Raw genomic sequence first — 24245 nt, 5'->3', positions numbered from 1 at the left:
GAGCCACTGTCGAGATATAATTAATAAAGACTGTTAATTATAGCTTGTAGACTGTCCCACAATTCCATGTTTATATGACTTCTGGCTGTGAGAAAACAACAGTTTCTTGTTTATGGTTTGGCATTGATTTGCAAGTGAGAATCTTCATAACACATGCAATGTTGTAATGCTAACCTGTCATGAAACAGCTCTTAACCTTGAAAGTAAATTTAGACAACCACGATCAAGTTTAGCAATGATTTAATATTTAGCTGATAGCTTGTTTTTAAGGAATTCAATTCAGAAAGGTATCTAAATTATCTTCCTCATAATTATGTAACATACAATGCTACTAATTCTCCAAAAGAATGACATTTCCTGTAGATTTGTTATATCAAGCTTTTTAAATCAATATTGATGGTACACCATTCTATTCTGTTATAAATACATATTTACTTGTAGCACAGCAAATAGCAGTAAGATCAACAAACAATTAATCTGTGATAGTTGTGGTTGAGAAAAAAAATATTAATCAGTATTTTATCACACTGCCAACACTTCCTCAAATTGTGACAAGGGATCGTAACTATGTACCCAAATATTCAGAATAGACTGAGCAGAGTTTGATTTAATGCATTATCTGAAGGACACCACCTCCAATTTTGCATCATTAATTTAGTGTTACAATTAGAATGCCAATCTGAGTGGTGGGTGCATGGAACACACTGCCAGCAGAGGTGGAGGCAGATACATTAGGGATATTTAAGAGACTCTTAGATAGGCACATGAATGAAAGAAAAATGGAGGGCTACGTGGGAGGGAAGGGTTAGATAGATCTTAGAGCAAGATAAAATGTCGGCACAATATCGTGGGCCGAAGGGCCTATACTGTGCTGTAATGTTCTATATTCTATGAAATTGGGTTTGCACCTATATCATGAGATGATGCAAATGTTAAAATACAAGCTACAGAATTGACTGATCAATAAGTGATCATAAATGCAATAACTTTCAGAATAAATTACCAGGAAATTTACTTTTCAGTATATTACCATTTGTATGTGGCTGCTGTGTGCAAATTGTCTGCCATGTTTCCTACATTTTAACACTGACCACAGTCAAAAGTACTTCATTAGTTCTGAAGTGCTTTGGGGTGTTCTGAGAAGAATATGAATAGTTCTTTCTAAAGGCAAGTCTTTGTTTTTTTGCATCTAACAAAATGTAATATCTGGTCTAGGTCACAAAGCAAAGAAGTACTTGATTCAGGACTAAAATGGATGGGCTGGGTGATCCTCAATCATAATGTATTTTGCATTTATTAGAGTCATTACAAGAATTTAAATACCTTCATCACAAACAAGTAATAAAATTTGGAGGCATTTATTTCAAATAAAGTAATCTTTCAGATTAGCCAAATTTCCCATCAGTAAAAAGTGAGTTAAACCAAACTATGTTCACGTTATATTCAGCTAAAATCAAGATTTTAACACAATATTTCCAAGTTATGTGATATGACCACCCTCCACACATCATCAATCAGCTCTTATAAAGGATAAAAATTTGCATTTACATAATGCCTTTCACTGCCTCAGGATATCTCAGAGCACTTTACACTCAAAGAAGGACTTTGTAATTATTGTTTTAATGTAGTAACCTGGCAGCCAATTTGCATAAAACAAATTCCCACAAACAAATATCCAAAAATGGACAATAATCACTTTTTTGTGATGTTAAATGAGGGATATATATTGGTCAGGCCACATGGTTAACCTCCCTGTCCTGCTTTGAAACAGTTCATCCCTTTGAAAGAGCAGATGGGACCATCCCATACCAAAGATGTACTCTGCAAAAGTGTCAGCCTAGATGGTTGTGCTCAAGTCTTTAATGTAAGACTTGAACCCACAACCTTCTGACATGAATGCTATCAAATCAGGCACTGCTTACATGATTAAATTCACACAGAATTTAGCATAATTCATAACCTAGATCATGATAACATGTTAACTATATCTCAAACATGATGCAAAGATTTTTAAAGTAAATATATTATTCCGTACTTTAACACAGTATTTAGTCATCCAATAGAGAATACACAATGAACCTAGAATTATATTTATAAATGAGGAAGTGAAAGTTTCCAATGTGCAATTCATAATTCCCTTCAGGATAATTAAGTAATTAAGATTCTTAAGACAAGTGAGTTACACAAAATTTAAACCAATGGAATAAGGAGTAATGTGCAAATTTAAAATTACAATCACATGCCCCTTTACCTCACAGATTCTAACCAACTCCAGGTTTCACTCACATCATTCTCCAAACTGGAAGTTCCATTCTATGTGATGATCAGTACATTTGTGAACTTCCTGACAATAGTCTCAAATCTTTCCTATAGTCCAAGTTTTTTGGGATGCACTGCAACTTTGAAAGGTGCTACATAAAGAGCCTGGAAGTTGCTCCATACCTTTTTTTGTAATCTTAAGAGTTTTGAGAATCGCATTAACACTGTTTGCGAATGTTGCCTAAAGAGCAAGAAAATCAATTGTAAGGTTCGCAGAATGATGTGTTTGGGATTCTCAACTGACATGTGTTTGTTCCACATCACAGATCCTGTGCCTGTTTTTGGGAACCATCATCTTTTGCCTTCCCAAAGTTTACTTCCATATTATCATGTGGATTTTTCAACACTATCTCCAGAGATTTTTTTTCTGGTGACTGGAAATGGGCAAAGAGCTCAAGATGCAGTCTGATGAAGCAACTTCCTAAAAACTTGAAAGGGCAGATTTTTCTCCTTTCTCTGCTAGACAGCAAACCACCAGTGGCAAATTAACTACATATTAAAAATCTGCCTGAATTTTCTTTCCATTGTCTTGCTGACAGCTGCTTTTCACTTCAACAGAATTAGATTTCAGAGGAGCCAACTGAATTTATTCCTCAGATTTGAGATCAATTAGTGATAAAATGCATCCACTGCAACTGCAGAATGAAATACATATTTAGCGCCAGATATGAATGAAGGACAATAAAATCAAAATCATGCTCCAATAGTGTTTAAAATGTGATTATGGAACTTAGTTACTTAGTACTAATATACAGCACAAAATATTTTTGTAGGGCGTAACAGAAAGATATTAGAATAGTAATACCCTATGTAAGAACACAAGAACTCTTTCAGTCTGATATTGAGAACAAGAAGCAAGATACCTTACATTTAAAGGCACATTCCTTTACAAATAGTTTGCTGGGCAATAAAATAGACTTTGACAAAATTTTCCAGGATATTTCTGCAGTTAAACGTTTCTTCTGATACATTCTACTACACCCTGTAACAAAACAATTAACTTGAAACTGGTGCTCACCTATAACACTATATCCTCTAGTTTGAATACCAAGAAGTAAGATTAGTATCTATGTATAAATATCACACTGACACAGAACAGTGTTTCAACCATAATAAAAACATAGTTTGTATCAGGGTGAGACAAAAATACTCAAGAAGCTGAGTTACTTTTTTGTGTGAGAAAACTTACGTTTATCTAGATCCTTCACAGAGCCAAGTATATTTTAGTACCATTTTTTACAAAAAAAAAATTCATGTCCTTATTGCACCAGAGAGGAATGTTCCTTTAAGATTTTTAATAGCATTGTAAACCTATTTGTATTTTTATTTCATCAACATTTGTAACTCTCTTTAAGACAAATTATAGAACATTGTAACTTTAGTATTTAAATTATGCTTTTTTCCAAAACTAAAGTTTTTTTTTGCATTGACAGTGGCGGTGTTGTGGCTGATAAAGGCTTCCACATTAGAAATGCTATGTTAACAGTCATCCAATTCACCTAAATCAGCCTCTGGTCTATGAGTTTCAAACGATGCAAGTTCAGAATAGAATCAGCTATGATTCGAGCTGTGGACCTTTGGTAGCCTCCAGATGTCACCATAAGGATGGGTATCTTATATTTGCGGGCTGCCTTAAAAATTGCTTCATCTCTTTTAATAATTCCCTAGACAAAAAAAAAGAAATAAGATTTATATTACTAGGACACATAATAATTTTAGTTCCTATCATTATAAATTATTCTACAAAATTGTTGTCTTTCCAAATGTCAATGCAAAAAGCAATTCCAATTTCTTATATATATAATCAATATAATACTATATTTCCAACCAGGCATAATTATGAATCAGATTTTGTTTTAAAACAATGATGTTAAATGTAATGTTGAAATGCCCAAGATTAAATTATCGGATAATAAGTTCTTTAGCAAATACAAATTAAATTTGTAGCATTGATGCAGTGATATTTTTCTAGTTAGTTTGAACAGACTTTTGTATACTCATTTATTTACAAATCATAGACAAGCATAATTATTTAATAGTTAAGAGATTTTAAGAACATATGCATCTGAATTAGTGGTAAATGAAGCATTTCTTTTAAAGTGCTGTTACTTTCCTACTGGATTATGTACATGACAGTTAATAGCAATTGTTGCAAATTCCGAAAACAAAAGCTAACTAGAAATGAGGAACTGATTCATTTAATTTATTTTAGCTCAGGGTGGGAAAAAAATGTCAAATTGTAGTGAAGTACTGCACAATACAAAAGCAGAAATTACATACATCACTTGCTCAAGCTAATGAAACTCCTAGAACAAATGTCCATTGAATTGAAAAAATTGCCAAGTATAACAAGGCATTCCATTAGATTTCTACAAGATAGAGTGCAGGTGAATTTTAATTTGTCTGTATTTAATTGGGCTTGGGTGTATTTCAACATATTGCATATTTCAAATTTAGGGCTAACTTATTTCTGAAAGCAGCTTCATTTATCTGCATGCAAAGTACAAACCTCTGGGTTCCCCTGAATTGATCTCACAAACCTGAGGTGAAACAGCCAGTCCTCCCAGTTGATCACCATCTAAGATGTCAGTGCCTGCATTGTACACAATGATGTCCGGAGTGACTTCATGCAATGCTTTTGCCACATGTGTTTCCACTTTCTCCAGATACTCTGAATCCTCTGTGTCCCATTCCAGCTCAATTTTCCACTTGATGGCTCCTGGTAACAATTCATGAATAAACTATGTTCAGCAATCAATCATTTCACACAGCTAACTCAACACAAAATAAATCTTTTAACACCTTGGAAAACAATACAAATCAAAATCCACCAACAGTTATTTAATACATTATTAACAAGTATCCTTTATGTTAGATTATTCAATAGAAAATGCTAAACATCACAATGACAAATTATTTTTGATTAAAAGGCATTAAACATACAAAAATCATGGATGGATTTCAAAAATATTAAATGTGCATACAGTACTGATATGCATCAGCAACTATTATATCATAACTATCTTCAATTAATTACTGTTCAATTTTTTTCTCAAACAGTAAAGTGAAGTATTTAACCACCAACATAAAGAACCCTGATACTACAACTAATTCTAACTATTCATTAGAAACAGGAACATTTAGAAAACTCAGTGGGAACAGAATGAACATGAAGACTAACATGCCTTCACTTGACTTACAAGCTGCAACAAAAATTACTTCTGCATGGTAAAGTTGAAGGAAGTTCAAGAAATGATGACTGAAGAGGATCAGAGAAATGCAGAATTGTGTACCAAATTACTGCAAATGGCTGGCTCATTAATTGTCTTTTTTCCTCTGTCTATCTGTATATCAAAGTAAAGGATCTGGTATACTGTCTGCATACCCTGTACATATTCTGTAATTTGCATATATTGAACATTTTTATTAATGATTTTCGGACAGTTAATATGGTTCCAATGGATTGATTACAAGGAGTCTGCCAGAAAACAGTTGACTGTGCAAATATTTGGAATAAAGAAAAATCTACCCAAAACACAGCAATGAATGTTGAGAAGGCACAGGATGTGAAAAGATCTTTACAAACACAATTACAAATGTCACAAGGAGCCAAATTTTTTGCATGCAAAATATACTTATAAATTTAATTTAGGCTATTGACTTTCAACATCAAAGGAAATGGGAAGGTTCAGATGCAAGATAGAATTAACTCTTTTTTTTGCTCTGCCCCAAAGATGTTCCTTTCCCATAAACCTCAGACATTTGTGCTCAACAAATGTAACTTGTCTTATTTCAATCATCCTCCCTGAATGAAAATGACAATTTCCTACATGTCTGTGCTGATTCATGAACAACATTGTGTCGTGGACTTAAGCCAAGTAGGAACTTGACTGATAGTGCCTAAAGTCATTGCGTACAAGTCCGTTACAGTTAACATCTCATCATCCTTGTCTAGATCTAAGTCCAAGTACCAGAGTCAAACAAGAGCATGCTGTTGTACTGCAACTTTGCACACAAGAACATAAAAACAGGAAAAGAAGTAGGTGCAATCGTCCCTTAAGCCTGCTTCACCATTCAATAAGATTATAGATTTATCAAAACTATGGCCTCAACTCCACTTTCCTAACTGATCCTCCTAACTTTTGGTAGCCCTTTAGCCAAATAAATTAACTAACAATAATCTAACTAATCAGACGAATTCCAAAAGATGGCACAGTAGTACAGCTAGTAGAGCAGCTGCCTCACAGCTCCAGTGACCTGGGTTCAATCCTGACCTCCACTATTATCTGTGTGGAGTTTGCAATATTCTCTTTGTGACCACGTGGGTTTCCGCCAGGTCCTCTGGTTTCCTCCCACATCCCAAAGACATGCAACTTGCTAGGTTAATTGCCCACTGTAAAGCATCCCTGGTATATAGGAGTGTAGTAGAATCTGAGGGGAGTGGATGGGAATTTGGGTGGAATAAAAAATGGGATTAGTGAAAATGGGTACTTGATGGTCGATGTGAACTCAATGGGCCGAAGTCTGTTTCCATGCTGTACTACTCTATGACTCAAAGATTCACCGCCTTATAGAGAAATTTTGCCTCATCTCTGCCTGTGGCTGCCCTGTATCCACGACTATACCCCATAGTTCTAGGCTTCCCCATGAAGGAAAATCTATCCTGTCAAGCTCCCTGAGAACTTTGCACACCTTAGTGAGATCACATCTTCATTCTTCTAAACTCCACTGGCTCATTCTACTTATACTTTTCTCACCACCCCAGGAATCAATACTGTGCCTCTTTGTGCACTGCCTCCAAAGCAAGTATATCCTTCCTTAAATAAGGAAACCAAAACTGCACAAGGTACTCCAGTTGTGGTCTCACAAGGGCTGGTGCAATTGCAACAAGACTTCCTTACTCTTATGCTTGCAATTTTAATTGGTTGCTCTATCAGAATGCTGTAAGATTGCATTTTTATTTTGGTGTACAAGTTCACTCACATCTCCCTGAAAACCAGCATTTAATAGTGTCACACCATTTAAATAACAGACTGAAATGAGTTGACAGTGGGTCCATAAGAGCTACCAGCTAGTGATAGTCTGCATGGAGGTGTCTTCTAGATATTTGTGCCTGTGCACTGCATTGTGGATGTCAGGAACACGTTGAAGGTCAGATGTTCATATTCCTGCTCCCTGAAAACTTAACAAGCTGAGCCTAAGGGAGTTCTACATATTATTGAACTCCCTTGGTCAGTGATGCCCTTCAGATTAGCCAGCATTACCAACCTTCATTTAGAAGTTTAGGAAAGATTTTGTTTTATTTTTCTTTACTTACATTTATGTTTGATAATTAACAACAGTTTTCTGTTTTAAAATTAATCTTAACTTTTTTTTCTTGTTAATCAGGTACATTTAGAAGCAGTGAATAAGCTTCTGACAGTATGAACGGTTCGAAAATCATTAGGATGGTTTATGGGCTATATCTTAGTCCCTACTCCATAGCCTACTTACTGCTCAGAACACTCCATGCATTGCTGAAGGGATCAGTCTGTCAACAGTGCCAGAAGTGTTTACTGGCCTGAGTAGGTCAGCAAATATTTAGTGGAGATGGAGGGCTAGTGTGGGTGCCCACTGCAAGGCATCGGCTGAAATCAGTACAACCTGTTTACTCAGTTTTTCTAATCTTCTTACCAATATAGGTAACCTCATACATTTCACATTACACTCCTTCTGTCCTCTTTTTGCCCAACCATTTAGCCTGTCTATATTTCTTTGAATATTGGTTATGCTCTCCTCATAGCTTTCGTTTCCACTTATCTTTGTATTGAATGCATACTTGAAAACATTACATTTTGTTCCTTCATCTCAGTCATTAATACAGATTGTAAATAGATGAATCCCATAGGACTGACCCTTGATGTACCTCATTAGTTACAGCTTACCAACCTGAAAATAACCCATTTATCCACTTGCTTTGTCTACCATCTGTTAATATATTACTCTCATTCCCTTGAGCCCCATCTTGCACAGTACTCTTTTATGTGGTAACTTTTTGTTGGGCCTTTTTAAAAATCCAAATACATTATATACAGTAGCTCTCTGTATCTATTCCACTGGTCACAATCTCAAAGAACTCTAAATTTGATAAACACAATTTCACTTCCATAAAACCACATTGACTCTGCCTAGCCATGTTATGCTTTTCCAGATGCTCCATTATCACTTCCTTAATACAATAAAGAATTCCAGCTCACTGGCCTGAATATTGCTGAATAATAGTTGTGTCAGATTTAGCTCTGTGTAAAACAAAAGACTGAGACAAAAAGTTGTGGATTCCAGTGATCACATATTCAAGCAGTAGTTAAGAGATTGGTACACTATCAGTTTGATGGTTTTCAAATAAAATGTTATGCTCTGGTACATGTAAAGTTGCTGTGCCACTATTCAAATCTCCTAATTCCCTGAACAAGGTTTCCTCAGCCAAAAATCTCTAAAAAGAGATTATCTGGTTACTCATCATTCACTGGCCATTCAGAAGAGAAATTAAGGCACACTTTTCATACAAAGGGTAGTAAAAGTGCAGAATTTGCTCTCACAAAGTATGCTGAGAGATGTGGAGCCAAGGGAGATGGAGGCAAAGGAGTTTTAAATTTTTTTTAAATTTTACTTACAGCGTGGTAACAGGCCCTTCTGGCCCAACGAGTCCGCGCCGCCCATTTTAAACCCAAATTAACCTATCCGTACATCTTTAGAATGTGGGAGGAAACCGGAGCACCCGGAGAAAACCCACGCAGACACGGGAGAACGCACAAACTCCTTACAGACAGTGACGGGAATCGAACCCCAATCGCTGGCTCTGTAATAGCGTCGCACTAACCACTACGCTACTGTGCCGAGGGCAGATTATCTGCAATATAGCAGATTGAGGTGGTTGTTGATAGAATAAACAATACCAAGGCAGACTGCAAGAAGTTACATTAATAAACTTTCAGAAGAGAAATATAACTGGCAAATAAATTTCAACAAAGTGAGAAGCGTTAAGCTTTTGGTAAGGAAAATAAGGAAGCTCTAGATAGAACTTAAATTGTGAAGGGGAACAAAGGATTCTCCAAATACAAATTATTGAGACACAAGAGAGACTGCATGAAGGGTCTTGGCCTGAAACATCAACTGTTTAGTTCCCTCCATAGATGCTGCCTGACCTACTGAGTTCCACCAGCATTTTGTGTGTGTTGCAATAAGACTATTGAACAGTTCGCTTATACGATGAGATGGACTCTGACCTCACGATCTACCTTGTTATAACCTTGCACCTTATTGCACTGCACTGCACTTTCTTTGTAGCTGTGACACCTTACTCTGTACTGTTATTGTTGTTACCTGTACTACATCAATGCACTCTGTACTACCTCAATGCACTCTCTACCAACCCAATGTAACTGCACCGTGTAATGAATTGATCTGTACGATCAGTATGCAAGACAAGTTTTTCACTGTACCTCGGTACAAGTGACAATAATAAACCAATACCAAAATTACTCGGGTTTATTTCTGGGATAATGGAATTAGAAACTAGAGAAGCTTGAACTTTAGTAATAACATGCTACCTGCAATTCATCAACAGGTTGGTCCAAATGGCCAGATTCAGTGCTGCATGTACTTTGTTAATACAAATAAATTGATGTTACAGGTTTGAGAGGATGATTGGCAACACATGTTCCTTTTTTAAACTGTTGTTTATGGACCTGGTGTGAACAAATTAGCTACTGTGTATGCCTATATTAAACAGTAATTCTATTTTAAGAAAGTGCACCATTGGATTTAAAGTGTTTTGAGATACTAAGGGCAATAGAGCTGCTATCTAAATACATGATTTTTTTCTTTACACACAGTTTACAACAGTTGGAAATGAAAGTTCTGAAACAATAGTTGAGCAGATAACAGTACATAACATGTTGCATTACAATACATTAAGGCATTTCAGTTCGACCTTTATTGACCCTCTTAAACTGAACTTGATTATTGCTGAGGTTTGCAGCCATAGTTGTATTCTTAACAGTACATGCATGTTAACTCCTATTGTCTGCTGTAGGAGTCATTACTTTTGGTTTAATGTTCTTCACCCTGAAAGTGAACAGAGGTCTCTGTGTTTAAATGAGTTTCAAACCCGTCTCACTCTATTTGATCACAGATGTCACTTCGACTATTCGTCTCCAATTTAAAGGATTAAAGGGTTGGTTTGAAGGCAGCAGAAATCTAAATATAATTGTGTTTGGGAGTTTTGCAGAAATCAAATTTCTGCAGATTTTCAGTTTGCCATCTGGCTGTAAAGTTGACATTGCAGATCAGTTGCCAGTTCAAGAAATCATCTGATTTTCATTTCCATTTAAATGGTGCTCAGTTATTGTAGACTAAGCATCTGCTGATGAGCGAGCAGGCATTATTCCATTACCATTTTGTTGGCTTTTTGTGCCGTCTGCTTTAATTTTATTTGAAATTCAGTAATAAATTCTATTTTAAAGGAGAAAAGGTCAAAATGTAGAAACATACAAAATAAGCATCTTAGCACTGCTATCAAAATCTCTTGTCCCTTCTCAGTGCAAGTTAAATTGTCCACTTAACACAATTTGATAAATAGCAGCTGAAAATATTGAATCTAATGTAATTATGCAGGGATTTCAGCCTTTGTGATCATTCATTTTAACGATAAATGTAATTTGAACAGAAAAGCTTAAGAATATAAGAAATAGGAGCAAGAGTAGGCCATCTGGTCCTTCGGGACTGCTCCATCATTCATCAAGATCATGGTATAAATTAAAAACAAAATAATCCTTATATATGATTTGACAGTTTTGACATGTGCAGCCTCCCAAATCCAGCATGATAGAGAATGTAATATAGCATTTCTCTGCTACAAACAACTAAAGTAAATTTAGGAAGTATCAGCATCTACAAACTTTTAAGTGAAGCATTGTACCAGTCGTACACTGCAAACAGCATTCAAACTCCCACACACACTGCAGGATAATATTAAAGACTCTGCAGGTAACACAGGGACACTGCAATTTATCCAATACTAATCAAAAAGATGGCCAGTTGTGGATAAAATAGTGCCAAAACTAGGTGCTTCTCATATTTCCAGTACATAGAGCCAACAAGCAGATACACATGGAAGGACCACCACACAAAGCAGAAGACCTACATAAGATCTATGTGAAAGCTCATTTGACTCATTACTTATTTCTCCATGGTATGAGAACACAACCTTTTGCCTCTGATCCAAAAGGTTTGATGCGGTGAGTGAAATTTTCTGTGGAAGATATCTAGACTTGCATATTGAGAAGTTTTGAATAGTGGGGACATTCGCTAGTAAATAAGAAAATTAAAGTCACAGTTTCCAAACAATCTGGATAAATAAAAACATCAAATGGACAGGTGACATCGCTCCTATCAACTTAAAAATTGGTTATGAAAGACCAAATTTGTCACAGTTGTAACTGACTTCAATGAACATGAAATAGATGTCAGACATATTCCAAAATACACAGGGCATAATCCAAACTAAATTAAATGAACATAGTTGCATTCAATTGCAACAAAGGAACAAGACATTTGTCCGAATTGATCTATTGCAATGTTTACACTTCATGCAGGTCTCTTTCAATATTATTTCATCTAACCCCACGTCCCCTCTGTAGCATATAACTAACTTGTTATCTATCTTTCCCATATCTGAAGAAGGGTCTTCAACCTGAAACTTAAATTTTGTTTATCTTTCCACAGTTGCTGCTGAGTATTTCCAGCATTTTCTCTTCTTGTTTCAGATTTCCAGAATCTGCAGGGTTTTTAAAACAATTTTTTTCAGCATATTCTTCTATTGCTTTTTGCTTATAATGCTAAACTAGCTTCCCTTAAATTCATCTTTTCCATTTGCCTCTGCCACACCATTTTTTTCTGAATGTCTCACTGGATATACTGGTGACCATCTTATAATTAGTTTTGGACTTTCCCCCAATGGAAATGTCTTCTCCACATCAACAGTACCAAATTACTTCATAATATTAAATAGTTTAGGTTACTGTCAGTGTACTGTTTTCTAAAGAAAGGAGCCCCAATCTGTCCAATTTCTTAATTCTGACGTGAATATTATAATTTTTTTCTGTACCTCCTTCAGTGTCTCTGTAAACATTCTGTGTGCTTTGAAAAAGTTAGACAAAAGTTTTGATGGATTTTTAAAACTGATCTACTTTAGTGTTAAATTTGATAAGTGAAGTACATTAGCACAGAGCTCAGTGAATATGATCCAAAAGAAGGCTTTAATAAGACATCAGGCAAAATCCCATTTGGGATTTTAAAAAAACCTGTGGATATAATAACTCTGTTCTAACAATAGTCACTCAGCCATTTTACTGCTCTCCTTCCTGCTTTTCTAAATCAGATCTAGATTGTTGAATCTTTGCAGGCTTAGGTAAATCTAATTGGTCGTCCTTTGATGCAAACAAGAGTATCTCAGTTTCAGCAAATCAGTGCTGGCTCTATTCAGTGATGTGCTCCGTGTTTATTCAATATTCAGTGCACACAAGATCCTAGATAATACTTCTATTTTCCTCAAAATCTGTTCCCCCAAAAAGGAATCTATGAATACCCAGAGGGATTTCTCACACCCAATGAAAATGTGAAAATGAATGTGGATGGGATTCATACCTTTCCTCAGACAGAAGAGGAATCTGGAAGAACATGGCCAAAATCATTCTAAAATCAAATCTTCTTGGTTTTAATTCAGCAAGGCCCTAATGTTTGACATTGATTGGGGAAGTATCAGAAGGACTGTGCTATGCCAACTAGCACTGAAATCATAAAACCACCCAAATGCACTGAATTGAGAGGTCACTGACTGTTAGGAAATGATTGTTTAATTGACTCCTGATTTACATATGATTAGGCGCATCTATTTCATTATTAACAACTAAAACAAAGGCAGTTCTCGTGGGTACATGTTTGAACTTGAAACATATTATCTATTCATGATGTCAAGTTTGGGGGCAAGCATTTTAAAGAATAATCATGATAATCTTGAGCTACAATTGGGAACCAAATGTGGCATTTTGCAGAGTTTTAAAAGCTTTAATCAGACATTGTGGTAAACATACAAATTCAGCCATGGAGCCCTCTGGTTTGTTTTCAATGTGGGAAATGCATCACATCACTATTTGTACTTGCCTGGAAACACCTGATCCTGTCTGATCTCAGAAGCTAAGCAGACTTGGGGCTGATTCATGCCATCTAAGAATACCTGGTGCAATAGACCATACTTCAAGAGCAGAAGGACAAAATAAGGCTATTCACCCAAAAAATCATCTATAAAACAAAGCATTTTGCAACATCTAAGGTTCCCCAACAATCATACAGGCCTCATGATGGACCATGACACTAAATGTGAAACACTGATCAGTGCCAAAGGTTAAACGGTCAAATTCAACTGGTACATATGTTCTATGATGAGTTCAAAGTTCTACTTTGTACTGTAGCTCCTCATACACTAATGCTCAGATTTGTTTTTTTCTTTCTAGCACTTATTCCAAAAAGGACAACCAAGCTTGATATTATTTTTTGAGGCTAATCATTAATGCTGATTATGACCACTGTTGTCACTGTAGGACTTCTGTAGCCAAGGAAAGGAAAATTTGGATTTGTCAATTCATGCAACAGAATTCTTAATCCTCTTATGTCTGTCTAATCTTACCTCCTCCTGAAAATTAGATCTGACGTTAAGAACAGAAGATAAACTGGTGCAAGGGTACATCATACTTTTAATTTGATACAGAAGGGAACTTGAGGTGAGTTCCTTTCCTGTATTCTGACATTCTTTTTCACCTGAATACTCAGTACATAGTTTCTCCAGAAACCAAGATGTTCTGAGAAAGATGCAAAATGAAAAAGATTTCTATGATCAATTGTTCATGCAGATTCTACACAGGAGCAACCATTCAAATGTCACACAAATTCTGGTTCTATTTCAAAGGTGTTTTCAAATTATTTTTAGATCTTGCCACACTAGTAAAAATTCACTGCATATAAATCTGATGCAATACTAATTACATTTGAAATTTAGAAAATGATCACTTACGCTTGGCAAATCCATCCCCTGGGTAGATGTATCTATTAAAAACATCCATAATATAGACTCTGTTGTCATCCATAAAATCTCTCTCATGTCCATTTCCCTAAGAGTAAAAAAACTGATGATTATTTTAAACAGAAAATTGTTCTTTGCTGGTCTTCTAAAAATAACACTGAGTATTTTTTAATATGGTAGCATAATGTTAAAGTGCATCTGAGGCAGACAACACCCTTGAATGTATTCTATTTGTTGAGATTTTACAACATTTCAAGATAATCAAGGAGGTTCACTTACTCCTTTAGTAAGCATTATGTTTTACAACTCTGCTTGGATATCCAAATGATATCTCTATTAATTATGTTATTATTTGTCTGTAATATCTTTATTTACAAAGGGTAAGCAGATAATATAAAATGGTATTTGTGTGTATGGGACAATCACAGTGGCTCTAAAACTCTAATAGCCTGACACTTTAAAAGCCGAAATGGGAAAATGCCAAATTCCCGTGACCTCATCAGTGAGGCACCCAAGCAACCTTAGCTCCTGGGTCTTAGCAACCTGTGGTTGCTCTGCTAACTAATATAAGTCAACACGAAGCAGCAGGTGGGTGGTGGATAGAGGCCAGACGTCCTGATGTACAGGCAAGCACAGGAAGGGGAAATCTCTAAGGCTCTTGCAATCTTGAGGTAGAATATGAAAATTCTGTGCAGCTGAGGCCAATGTGTTCCTTGTAACCCTGAACTTTCTGGCTCCACAAGGAAAAATTTAAAAAAATCTAAAATAAAAGCCTCTTGGTTTCTCTAGGCCCCTGCTCCTGCGCCCTCTAACTTAATCTGATAGGAATGTCACAAAAGATTCTTTGCTCAGGCCACGTGTTAAAATAGCAGTCAAATCCTAATGATGTTGTAAGGGTCTGGTTTGAATACTTAATTAGCAGATCAGCCAGTTTTAGACAAATATCCTAGCCTGATCCTCAGGAAGACAAGCAAAGGTTCCAAAACATAGGAACAAAGTCTATGTTAAATCATCTGGTTGAACTTAACCACCGATCGGGTTTCCATTGGCAAAATTCAAAATCCAACTTTTATCCTCATTTAGTGATGTAGAGGGAGGAGAATTCCACCGTGAATAATATCAATGTTTGTTAATTTGATTTTATAGGGCACTATTAAAGTTATAAAAATCACAAAGTATTTCACAGAAGCAGGTGCAGAAAACGACAGCAAGCAACACCAAGACACATGGGATAAGGAGCAGTTACCAACAGCTTGCTCAGCAAGAGGAGAAATCATAAAGGAAGGTGGAGACAGGAAAAAGTCATGGAAGAAACTCCAGAGTATGAAGGTTGTGGCAGAAGGGGAATCTGCCAAAAGAGGAGGGAATGCTCAAAAGGGGAGGGAATGCTCAAAAGGGGAGGGAATGCTCAAAAGGTCAGAGCTAAAGGAATGCAGATGGTTTAGGGTAAGAGCTGATAGACTGAGGAGGGAGGGAGGGGTGGTCTTGGATGAAATTGAGCAGGACATCATCAGGCATTATGCGCATGTGAGATAATGCAGGTTGGGTGCAGGAAAAGGTAGCAGTAGCAGGAGAAGTGTACAAAGCAGACTGGTCAGGAAAACAATGAAGCAGGTAAGCCTGGGGCTGAGAAAGGCATGGATGAGTGTCTCAGCCAAAGTGGAGCCAAACTACTCCGAACAATCAATGTAAATGCTTATCAGTCATTGATCATATTCATGTAAGGTCAAAAGATTCTTGGGCAATAAGGGCTGATATGGAAGAGGACACAAAATAACTGAGGCAGTGGAAAATCAGCCATGATCTTACTAAAAAGCAGAGCAGGTTTGAGAGGCCTTCCTGCTCCTGTTTCTTATGTTCCAAAGAACAGAAATAGCTATAAATGATATTACAGAGGTCTTTGTGATGAGAAGGATATGGAGCCCATGTTTAGTTTCACTTGACTATTAATGGCTGTCTCATCTGTCCACTGAATTCATATAATAATCTGATGTGTGCTATACTCTGTACACTATTACGAAAGAAAGCTATGTTATTTATGTTATAATAAACCTCTTTCATAAATTCTAACCCTGCTTGTGTTTACCACAACATAAAGTGCTGTGCAAAGGGATTTTATAGTAGTCATTAATCACATCCCACTAGAGCAACATCTGAAAAATGCCAGGACAAAAAGGGCACCTCTAGCATTTCCTGCATTTTATAATCTTCACTGTTGAAGTTGAAGTCAGCTAAGCCCCTGTGTATTAATTTAAAACAAACTGGATAGGATTTGATTTTCTTGCAATGTCGCTGTGATCTTATCTTTCCCACTGGTTCTGTAGAATTTATTTTAAAGCCTTATTCATTTAGTAACCAGAAAGCATTTCAACAAAACATCCCAATAGACTTTATTATAAAATTATTTTATCATAGAAGCACACCAACAAATGCTACCAACTTAAAAATAAATTTCAAACCATAGCTTATAAATAGCATTAATTTGGTGTTAATAGTAACATTTGTGCTGAGAGAACTGAAAAAAAACCAAGAATACATGTGGGTTCTCTTTAGTTTATTGTATTAAAAATATAATTTTTAAGTAGATATGTACATTAATCCAAATTATATTTTATTGCTTTACAGTGCTAACAGTCAAGAGGTTCAGGCAGATTCATCACTTAACATTAGGCTTTAAAAGTGGTGGGAACAAAGCAGACAATGTCACAGGCTAACATTTAAAGAATTATTACATAGTTTACAACAAATAAAGATACCTTTAAGGCACAAAAACCCAACAGGAAATGTGGTCCAACCGTAGTTAACAGGGGAAGTCAAAGAAAGTACTAGATCAAAGGAAAAGGCTTATAATTTTGCTAAAAAAAACAGTAAGCCTGAGGATCGGAAAAAATTCAGAATTCATCAAAGAAGAACCAAGAGATTGATAATGGAAAGTAGAATAGGATCATAATCTAGCCAGAAACATTAAAACAGAAAAGCTTCTATAGATACATTAAAAAGGAAAAGATTAACAAATGCTAATGTGGGTCACTTACTGACTAAGACTGAACAAATTATGTAGGAGAAAAAAGGAAATGGCCAAGAAATGAAACAAATATCTTACATCTGTCCTCATGAAAGACATTAAAAGATTAAATGCCCAGAAATTGTGCAGAACAACAGGTCTAGAGTAAATGCAGGGATGAAAGGAATTTGCAGCAACAAAAAAAAATTAGTGATTGCAGCAAAAAAATTGCAAATGCTGACAATTCAAAACAAAAACAGAAAATGTTAGATGCACTCAGAATGTTCAGATGAAGGATCCTTGTTCTGAAACGTTGACTCTCTTTCACTCCCTGTGGATGCTGCTCAACTTGCTGAGTGCTTTGGCATTTCCTGTTTTTGTTCACTGAAAAAAATAGTGTTGGAGAAATTAATGGAACTGAGAAATCTCCAAGACCTCATGACCTGCATCCCAAGGGTTTGAAAGAAATGAATATGGAAATGGTGGGTGCAAAGGTTATCACCTTCCAAAATTCCACTGACTCTTAAAAAGGTTCCAACTGATTGGAAGTTAGCAAATGCAAACCCCTAGCAGAATAGATGAAGGGGACTTTCAAAAGGTCTTTGGGAAGGTGCCACAGAGGAGGTTATTGAACAACATGGGATCAGGGAGAAATATATTGGCACAGATTGAGGATTGGGAGGCTGTTAGCAGTGGGGCACCAGAGATCATTGCTGGGGCTCTGGTTGTTCAAAATTAATAATTTGGATGAGGGATCCAAGGATAATATATCCACATTTGCTGGCTGCAGTCCAAGTGTGACAATGATGCAAGAAGGCTTTGAGGGGACTTGGATGATGTAAATTAATAGATATGGCATGCAGATGAAATATAACGTGGGAAAAGAAGTCATTCACCTTGCTTGAAATATAAAGGTGGATTTTTTTTTAAAAATGATGTGAGATTGAAAAGTGTTGGTGATCTGAGAGACCTGGGGAGCATTTGTACACGAACCACTGAAAGTTAACATGCAGGTACTTACTATGACACAAAAGGAGGCCATTTGGCCCAATGGATTGATCGATGCAGTTCCCATCAGACCAAACCCATCCATCACATTCCCCCCTCACCTTCCTGTAACATATCCCTATCAAATTCCCTTTGATCATTTTGCAATTTACTTACTCTACAGATAAGTTACAGTTAACCTAGCAGCACATCTTTGGGACATGGGAGGAACAGGAGCACACAGTCACAGCGAGAACATGCAAACTTCACACAGTCAACACCTGAGTTCAGGAATGCATCAGGTTCCTGGAGCTGTGAGGCATCAGCACTAACTGCTGTGCAACTTCCTGAAGGCAAACCGTAAGTTGTTTTTTTATTGCAAGAGGTCTTGAGCACAAGACTAAAATTATCATCCTGCAGTTATACAAGCCATTGGCAAGACTGCCTCTAAAATCCTATGTACGAATCTGATATCTTTGCCTAAGAAAGAATATACTTGCAATAGAACATAGAACAGTACAGCACAGTACGGGCCCTTTGACCCACGATGTTGTGCCGACCTATATAAACGCCTACTCCACAATCAATCTAACCCTTCCCTCCTGCACTGCTCATAACCATCCATTTTTCTTACATCCATGTCCCTATCTAAGACCATGTCCCTATCTAAGAGTCTTTTAAATGTCCCTATGGTATCAGCCTCTATCACCACCTCTGGCAGTGCGTTCCAGGCACTCACCACTCTCTGTGTAAAAAAACCTACCTCTGACATCTCCCCTTAACTTTCCTCCACTCATCTTAAACGGATGTCCTTTGGTATTGGCCATTGCCGCCCTGGGAAAAAGGTGCTGGCTGTCCACTCCATCTATGCTTCTCATAATCAGAATATCAGAATCAGGTTTATTATCACGGACATATGTCGTGAAATTTGTTGTTTTGCAGAAGCAATACAGTGCAAGACATAAAGACACAAAAATTACTATCAGTTACAAAAATAAGGAAATAGTGCAAAAGAGGAATAATGAGGTAGTGATCATGGACCGTTCAGAAATCTGATGGTGGAGGGGAAGAAGCTGTTCCTGAATCGTTGAGTGTGGGTCTTCAGACTCCTGTACCTCCTCCCCAATGGTAGTAACGTGAAGAGGGCATGTCCCAGGTGGTGAGGGTCCTTAATGATGGATGCCGCCTTCTTGAGGCACCACCTCTTTAAGATCTCCGCGATGGTGGGGAAAGTTGCGCCTGTGATGGAGCTGGCTGAGTCTACAACCCTCTGCAGCCTCTTGCGATCCTGCACATTGGCGCTTCCACACCAGTCGGTGATGAAACCAGTCAGGATGCTCTCCGCCATACATCTGTAGAAATTTGCAAGAGTCTTTGGTGACATACCAAATCTCCTCAAACTCCTAATGAAGTAGAGCCGCTGGTATGCCTTCTTCGTGATTGCATCAATGCGTTGAGCCCAGGATAGATTCTCTGAGATGTTGACGCTCAGGAACTTGAAGCTGCTCACCCTTTCCACCACTGACCCCTCAATAAAGACTGGCGTGTGTCTTCCCGACTTCCCCTTCCTGAGGTCCACAATCAATTCCTTGGTCTTGCTGATGTTGATTGCAAGGTTGTTGTTGCAACCAACTGATCTACCTCACTCCTGTACACCTCCTCATTGCCATTTGAGATTCTGCCAACAACAGTGGTGTCATCGGCAAATTTATAGATGGCATTTGAGTTGTGCCTAGCCACACAGTCATGAGTGTAAAGAGAGTAGAGCAGTGGGCTAAGCATGCATCCTTGAGGGGCGCCTGTGTTGATTGTCAGTGAGGAGGAGATGTTACTACCAATATACACTGACTGTGGTTTCCCAATACGTACTCACCGGACAATGGTCTAATCTTATACACCCCTATCAAGATGCTTCTCATCCTCCATCACTCCAAAGAAAAAAGCCCTAGCTCATTCAACTTTATCTCATAAGACACGTTCTCTAATCGAGGCAGCATCCTGGTAAATCTCCTCTGCACTCCCTCTAAAGCTTCCACATCCTTCCTGTGATAAGGCAACCAGATCTGAACACTATACTCTAAGTGTGGTTTAACAAGAGTTTTATAGAGCTGCAACATTACCTCACAGCTCTTGAACTCAAACCCCTGACTAATGAAAGCCAGTACACCATGTGCCTTCTTAACCACCCTATCAACTTGCACAGCAACTTTGAGGGATCTAGGGACTTGGACCCCAAGATATAGAGTTTTTCGAGGAGGTTACCAAGAAGGTTGATGAAGGAAAGGCAGTGAACGTAGTCTACATGGACTTCAGCAAGGCCTTTGACAAAGTCCCGCATGGGAGGCTGCTCCAGAAGGTTAAGTCGCTTGGCATTCAGGATGAAGTAGCCAATTGGATTCAACAATGGCTTAGTGGGAAAAGCCAGAGAGTGGTAATAGATGGTTGTCTCTCTGATTGGAGACGTGTGACTAGTGGTGTGTCGCAGGGATTGGTGCTGAGTCCATTTTTGTTTATCATCCATATTAATGATTTAGATGATAATGTGGTAAAATGGATCAGCAAACGTGCGGATGACACCAAGATTAGGGGCGTAGTGGACAGCAAGGAAGGCTATCAAAGCTTGCAGCGTGATCTTGACCAGCTAGGAAAATGGGCTGAAAAACTGCAGATGGAATTTAATGCAGATAAGTGTGAGGTGATGCACTTTGGGAGGACAAACCAGGGTAAGACTTACACAGTGAATGATAGGGCTGAGGTGTGCAGTGGAACAAAGGGACCTGAGAATACAGATCCAGACTTCCTTGATAGGGTCAGAAGGAGAGTTTTTGGCATATTGGCCTTCATAAATCAGGGCATTGAGTGCAGGAGTTGGGATGTTACGTTGAAGTTATACAAGACGTTGGTGAGGCTGAATTTAGTGTAATGTGTGCAGTTTCAGTCAACTACGTACAGGAAAGGTATCAATAAGCTCGAAAGAGTGCAGAGAAAACTTACGAGGATGTTGCTGGAACTTGAGGACCTGAGTTATAGGGAAAGCTTGACTAGGTTAGGATTTTATTCCCTGGAGCGCAGGAGAATGAGGGGAGATCTTACAGAGGTATACAAAATTATGAGGAGTATAGATAGGGTGAATGCATGCAGGCTTTTTCCTCTAAGGTTGGGTAAGACTAGAACTAGAGGTCATAGGTTTAGGGTGAAAGGTGAAATATTTAAGGGGAACCTGAGGGGAAACTTCTTCCCTCAGAGGGTGGGCAAGTGTGGAACGAGCTGCCAGCGGAAGTGGTCGATGTGGGTTCAATTACATGGATGGGGGGGGGGGGATATGGACTGGGTGCAGGTAGATGGGACTAGGCGGAAGATCGGGTCAGCATAAACTATATTGGCCAAAGGGCCTGTTTCTGTGCTGTAGTGCTCTCTGACTCTATCCCTCTGTTCCTCCATGCTGTTAAGAATCCTGCCATTAACCTTCTACTCTGCCTTCAAGTTCGATCTTCCAAAGCGCATCACTTGAGGGAATGCAATGAATGCATTCACCAGATTGACTACCTGGAATGGGGTGGGAGGGGTGGTTGGGGCTGTGTGCTAGCTATATTAAGAGAAGTTAATTGGATGGGACCTTTAATCTATACAGTTCAGAAGAATGAATGAGAGGTGATCACACTGAAATGTACAAAATTCTTTCAGGACTTGATAGGGCAGATGGAAGGATGACATTTCCCTAGATAGAACCAAGGGACACTATGTCAAAATAAGGGACTGGTTATTCAGGGCTGAGATGAGAAGAAACTCCTTCAGCTGATGTGAATCTTTAAAATTCTCTTTCCAAGAGGGCTTTGGAGATTTAGTTGCTGATATAATTTTTAAAAATTAAGGGAAACAGGGAATATGGATATTTGTACAGGAGAGTAGAGCTAAAGTAAAAGATCAGCCGCGATCTTACTGAATGATAGAGCAGATGTAATGAGATAACTGACCTGCTCCTGCTTCTATTTCTTACGTTCACCCTGACCAATGAGTCAAGGATGTTTTCTGGAGAATTATTCAACAAATGTGTATTAAATGTGACCACAAGATGGAGCTATAACATAACAAACAGATTGGTGAATGGGACATTGAATTTAATCTGAGCCATTAATTATTTTCTCTCTTAGGAAACAAGTTTCTGCATACCTACTTTGTGACTTGTGTCACCCAGCCACGCACAGTTTAGATTGCAAGCGTATAATACTTTGTGGCTAACCTAATCTCTCCTTGAATGCTTTTCAATATTTAAGGTGTCAATTATCACAAAATATGAACTGTTTTATAGCTCCTTGATAATATGAATTAAGCTTAGAAAAGATGTGTGAATTTTTATTTTATCTTTTTTTATACAAGTAACTATAGGTGTGGGCAAATACTGATGAATGGGAATGCATTCAGCCTACATCACTCCCACTCCAGAACCAAATCATCCACTTTAACCTCAATCAATCTGCAGTACACAGAACAAAGCTTGTTTCTGTGCACATAGAGAGGCTGAACTCCAAGTCATCATCAACTCGTTCACTGAATAGAATGGGCCTTAAACTAAACATTCATAAACAAAAGGTGCTGTACCAACCTAACAATGCCAGCCCCAAACAATAAAGGTTCATAATCAGAAATAGAGGATCACTTTCTGTATCTCTGGAGTCACCTCTCAGTGAAGGCAGACATCAACAACAAAATTCACAGTGTGCCCGGGCAGCCTTTGGCTGTTTGGGGAAAAAACGTGTTCAAAGATCAAGACCTCAAACCCAACAGCAAATGCCTGGTCTACCTGGCAGCAGAGATCCTTGACCTCCTGTACATTTCAAAGACAAAGACCATCTGCAGAATTTACCTGGAGTGGTACCACTAACACTGCCTCTGCAACATACTCTATATCCATTAGAAAGTTCAACATAACCAATACCAGCATCTTCTTTTAGGCCAACCTCCACTGCATCTACGCTCTAATTCCAAGCTCTGGTGGGCAAACAACACAATACTCTGAGCTTCATCATGGCAAGGGGCTGCTTGGAGGATAGTAAACACATTTCATGGATGTCTTTAAAAAACTATCTTCCCCAAGTCATAGGAATCGCTAGCCTGTGACCAATCAAAACGGACAAAGAGTATCCAGGAAGGAACTCAGAACATCTGAATGTCTTCGGTAGGAGCAGACAAAAATGGTGAAAGCAGCACCCTACCCGCTGAACTACCCACCCATCTGATCACGTACTTCTACCCAGCCTACACCAGAGCCTGCGGATCCCACAAAGGTCTTATCAGCCATCCCAGCATCCAAAGAGCTGTCAGGGAAAGTTGCCATCCTTGATCTGGAGAGACTGACTGTCTATAAAGCAGACTTGCAAGTGAGGGACTGGGATCATGATTGAAAATGCTCATTTAGGTGATATCAATTTTTAGCTAGCTCAATCAAGCTGTACTTTGATGCATTTATGCCAGTGGTGTGAGGTGATGTTAGATTGTCGGCCACGCAAGTTCTGACATCATGCACAATTTTAGAGTGGGCCAGGGAGCAGTATGGAGTATAGGAACCAAAGGAGACTTTAAATGAAATGTTGAGGCCTGTCTCAGGTGTTAAGAGGGGTTGAACTTTTTTCAGCCTACTACTGTGGAGCCCAAAATTATCCATCATCTTGCAGGTAGCTCCTGTTTTAAGTAATCTTCGGTGTGCTCACACTAACCCTCCCCACCACCTTGGCTGCTAGAAACTTCAGGGTCCAATCACAAGTCTAACCACCCCACAAGCCACCCAGATCACCCCCCAAATGTGTGAGCAAAACCTGC

General features: G+C 38.1%; 1 protein-coding gene across 1 annotated transcript in view; it reads right to left on the bottom strand.

Annotated features, from left to right (window-relative positions):
• Positions 1-223: 223 nt before the first annotated feature.
• hdac11 (histone deacetylase 11) overlaps positions 224-24245 on the bottom strand; it is a 91556-nt gene continuing 67534 nt past the window's right edge. Inside the window, exons 11-13 of the mRNA XM_052017292.1 lie at positions 14429-14525; positions 4860-5038; positions 224-3983 (exon numbers count right to left, since the gene is read on the bottom strand). Of these exons, the coding sequence (XP_051873252.1) occupies positions 3819-3983; positions 4860-5038; positions 14429-14525 (441 nt within the window). The 3' untranslated portion in view covers positions 224-3818. The remainder of the gene's footprint in view (positions 3984-4859; positions 5039-14428; positions 14526-24245) is intronic.

This window comes from Pristis pectinata, chromosome 6 (assembly GCF_009764475.1).
Source record: "Pristis pectinata isolate sPriPec2 chromosome 6, sPriPec2.1.pri, whole genome shotgun sequence".
Taxonomy (NCBI): domain Eukaryota; kingdom Metazoa; phylum Chordata; class Chondrichthyes; order Rhinopristiformes; family Pristidae; genus Pristis; species Pristis pectinata.
Note: the sequence above shows the minus strand (reverse complement) of the source record. Positions and strands in the feature narration are given on the sequence as shown.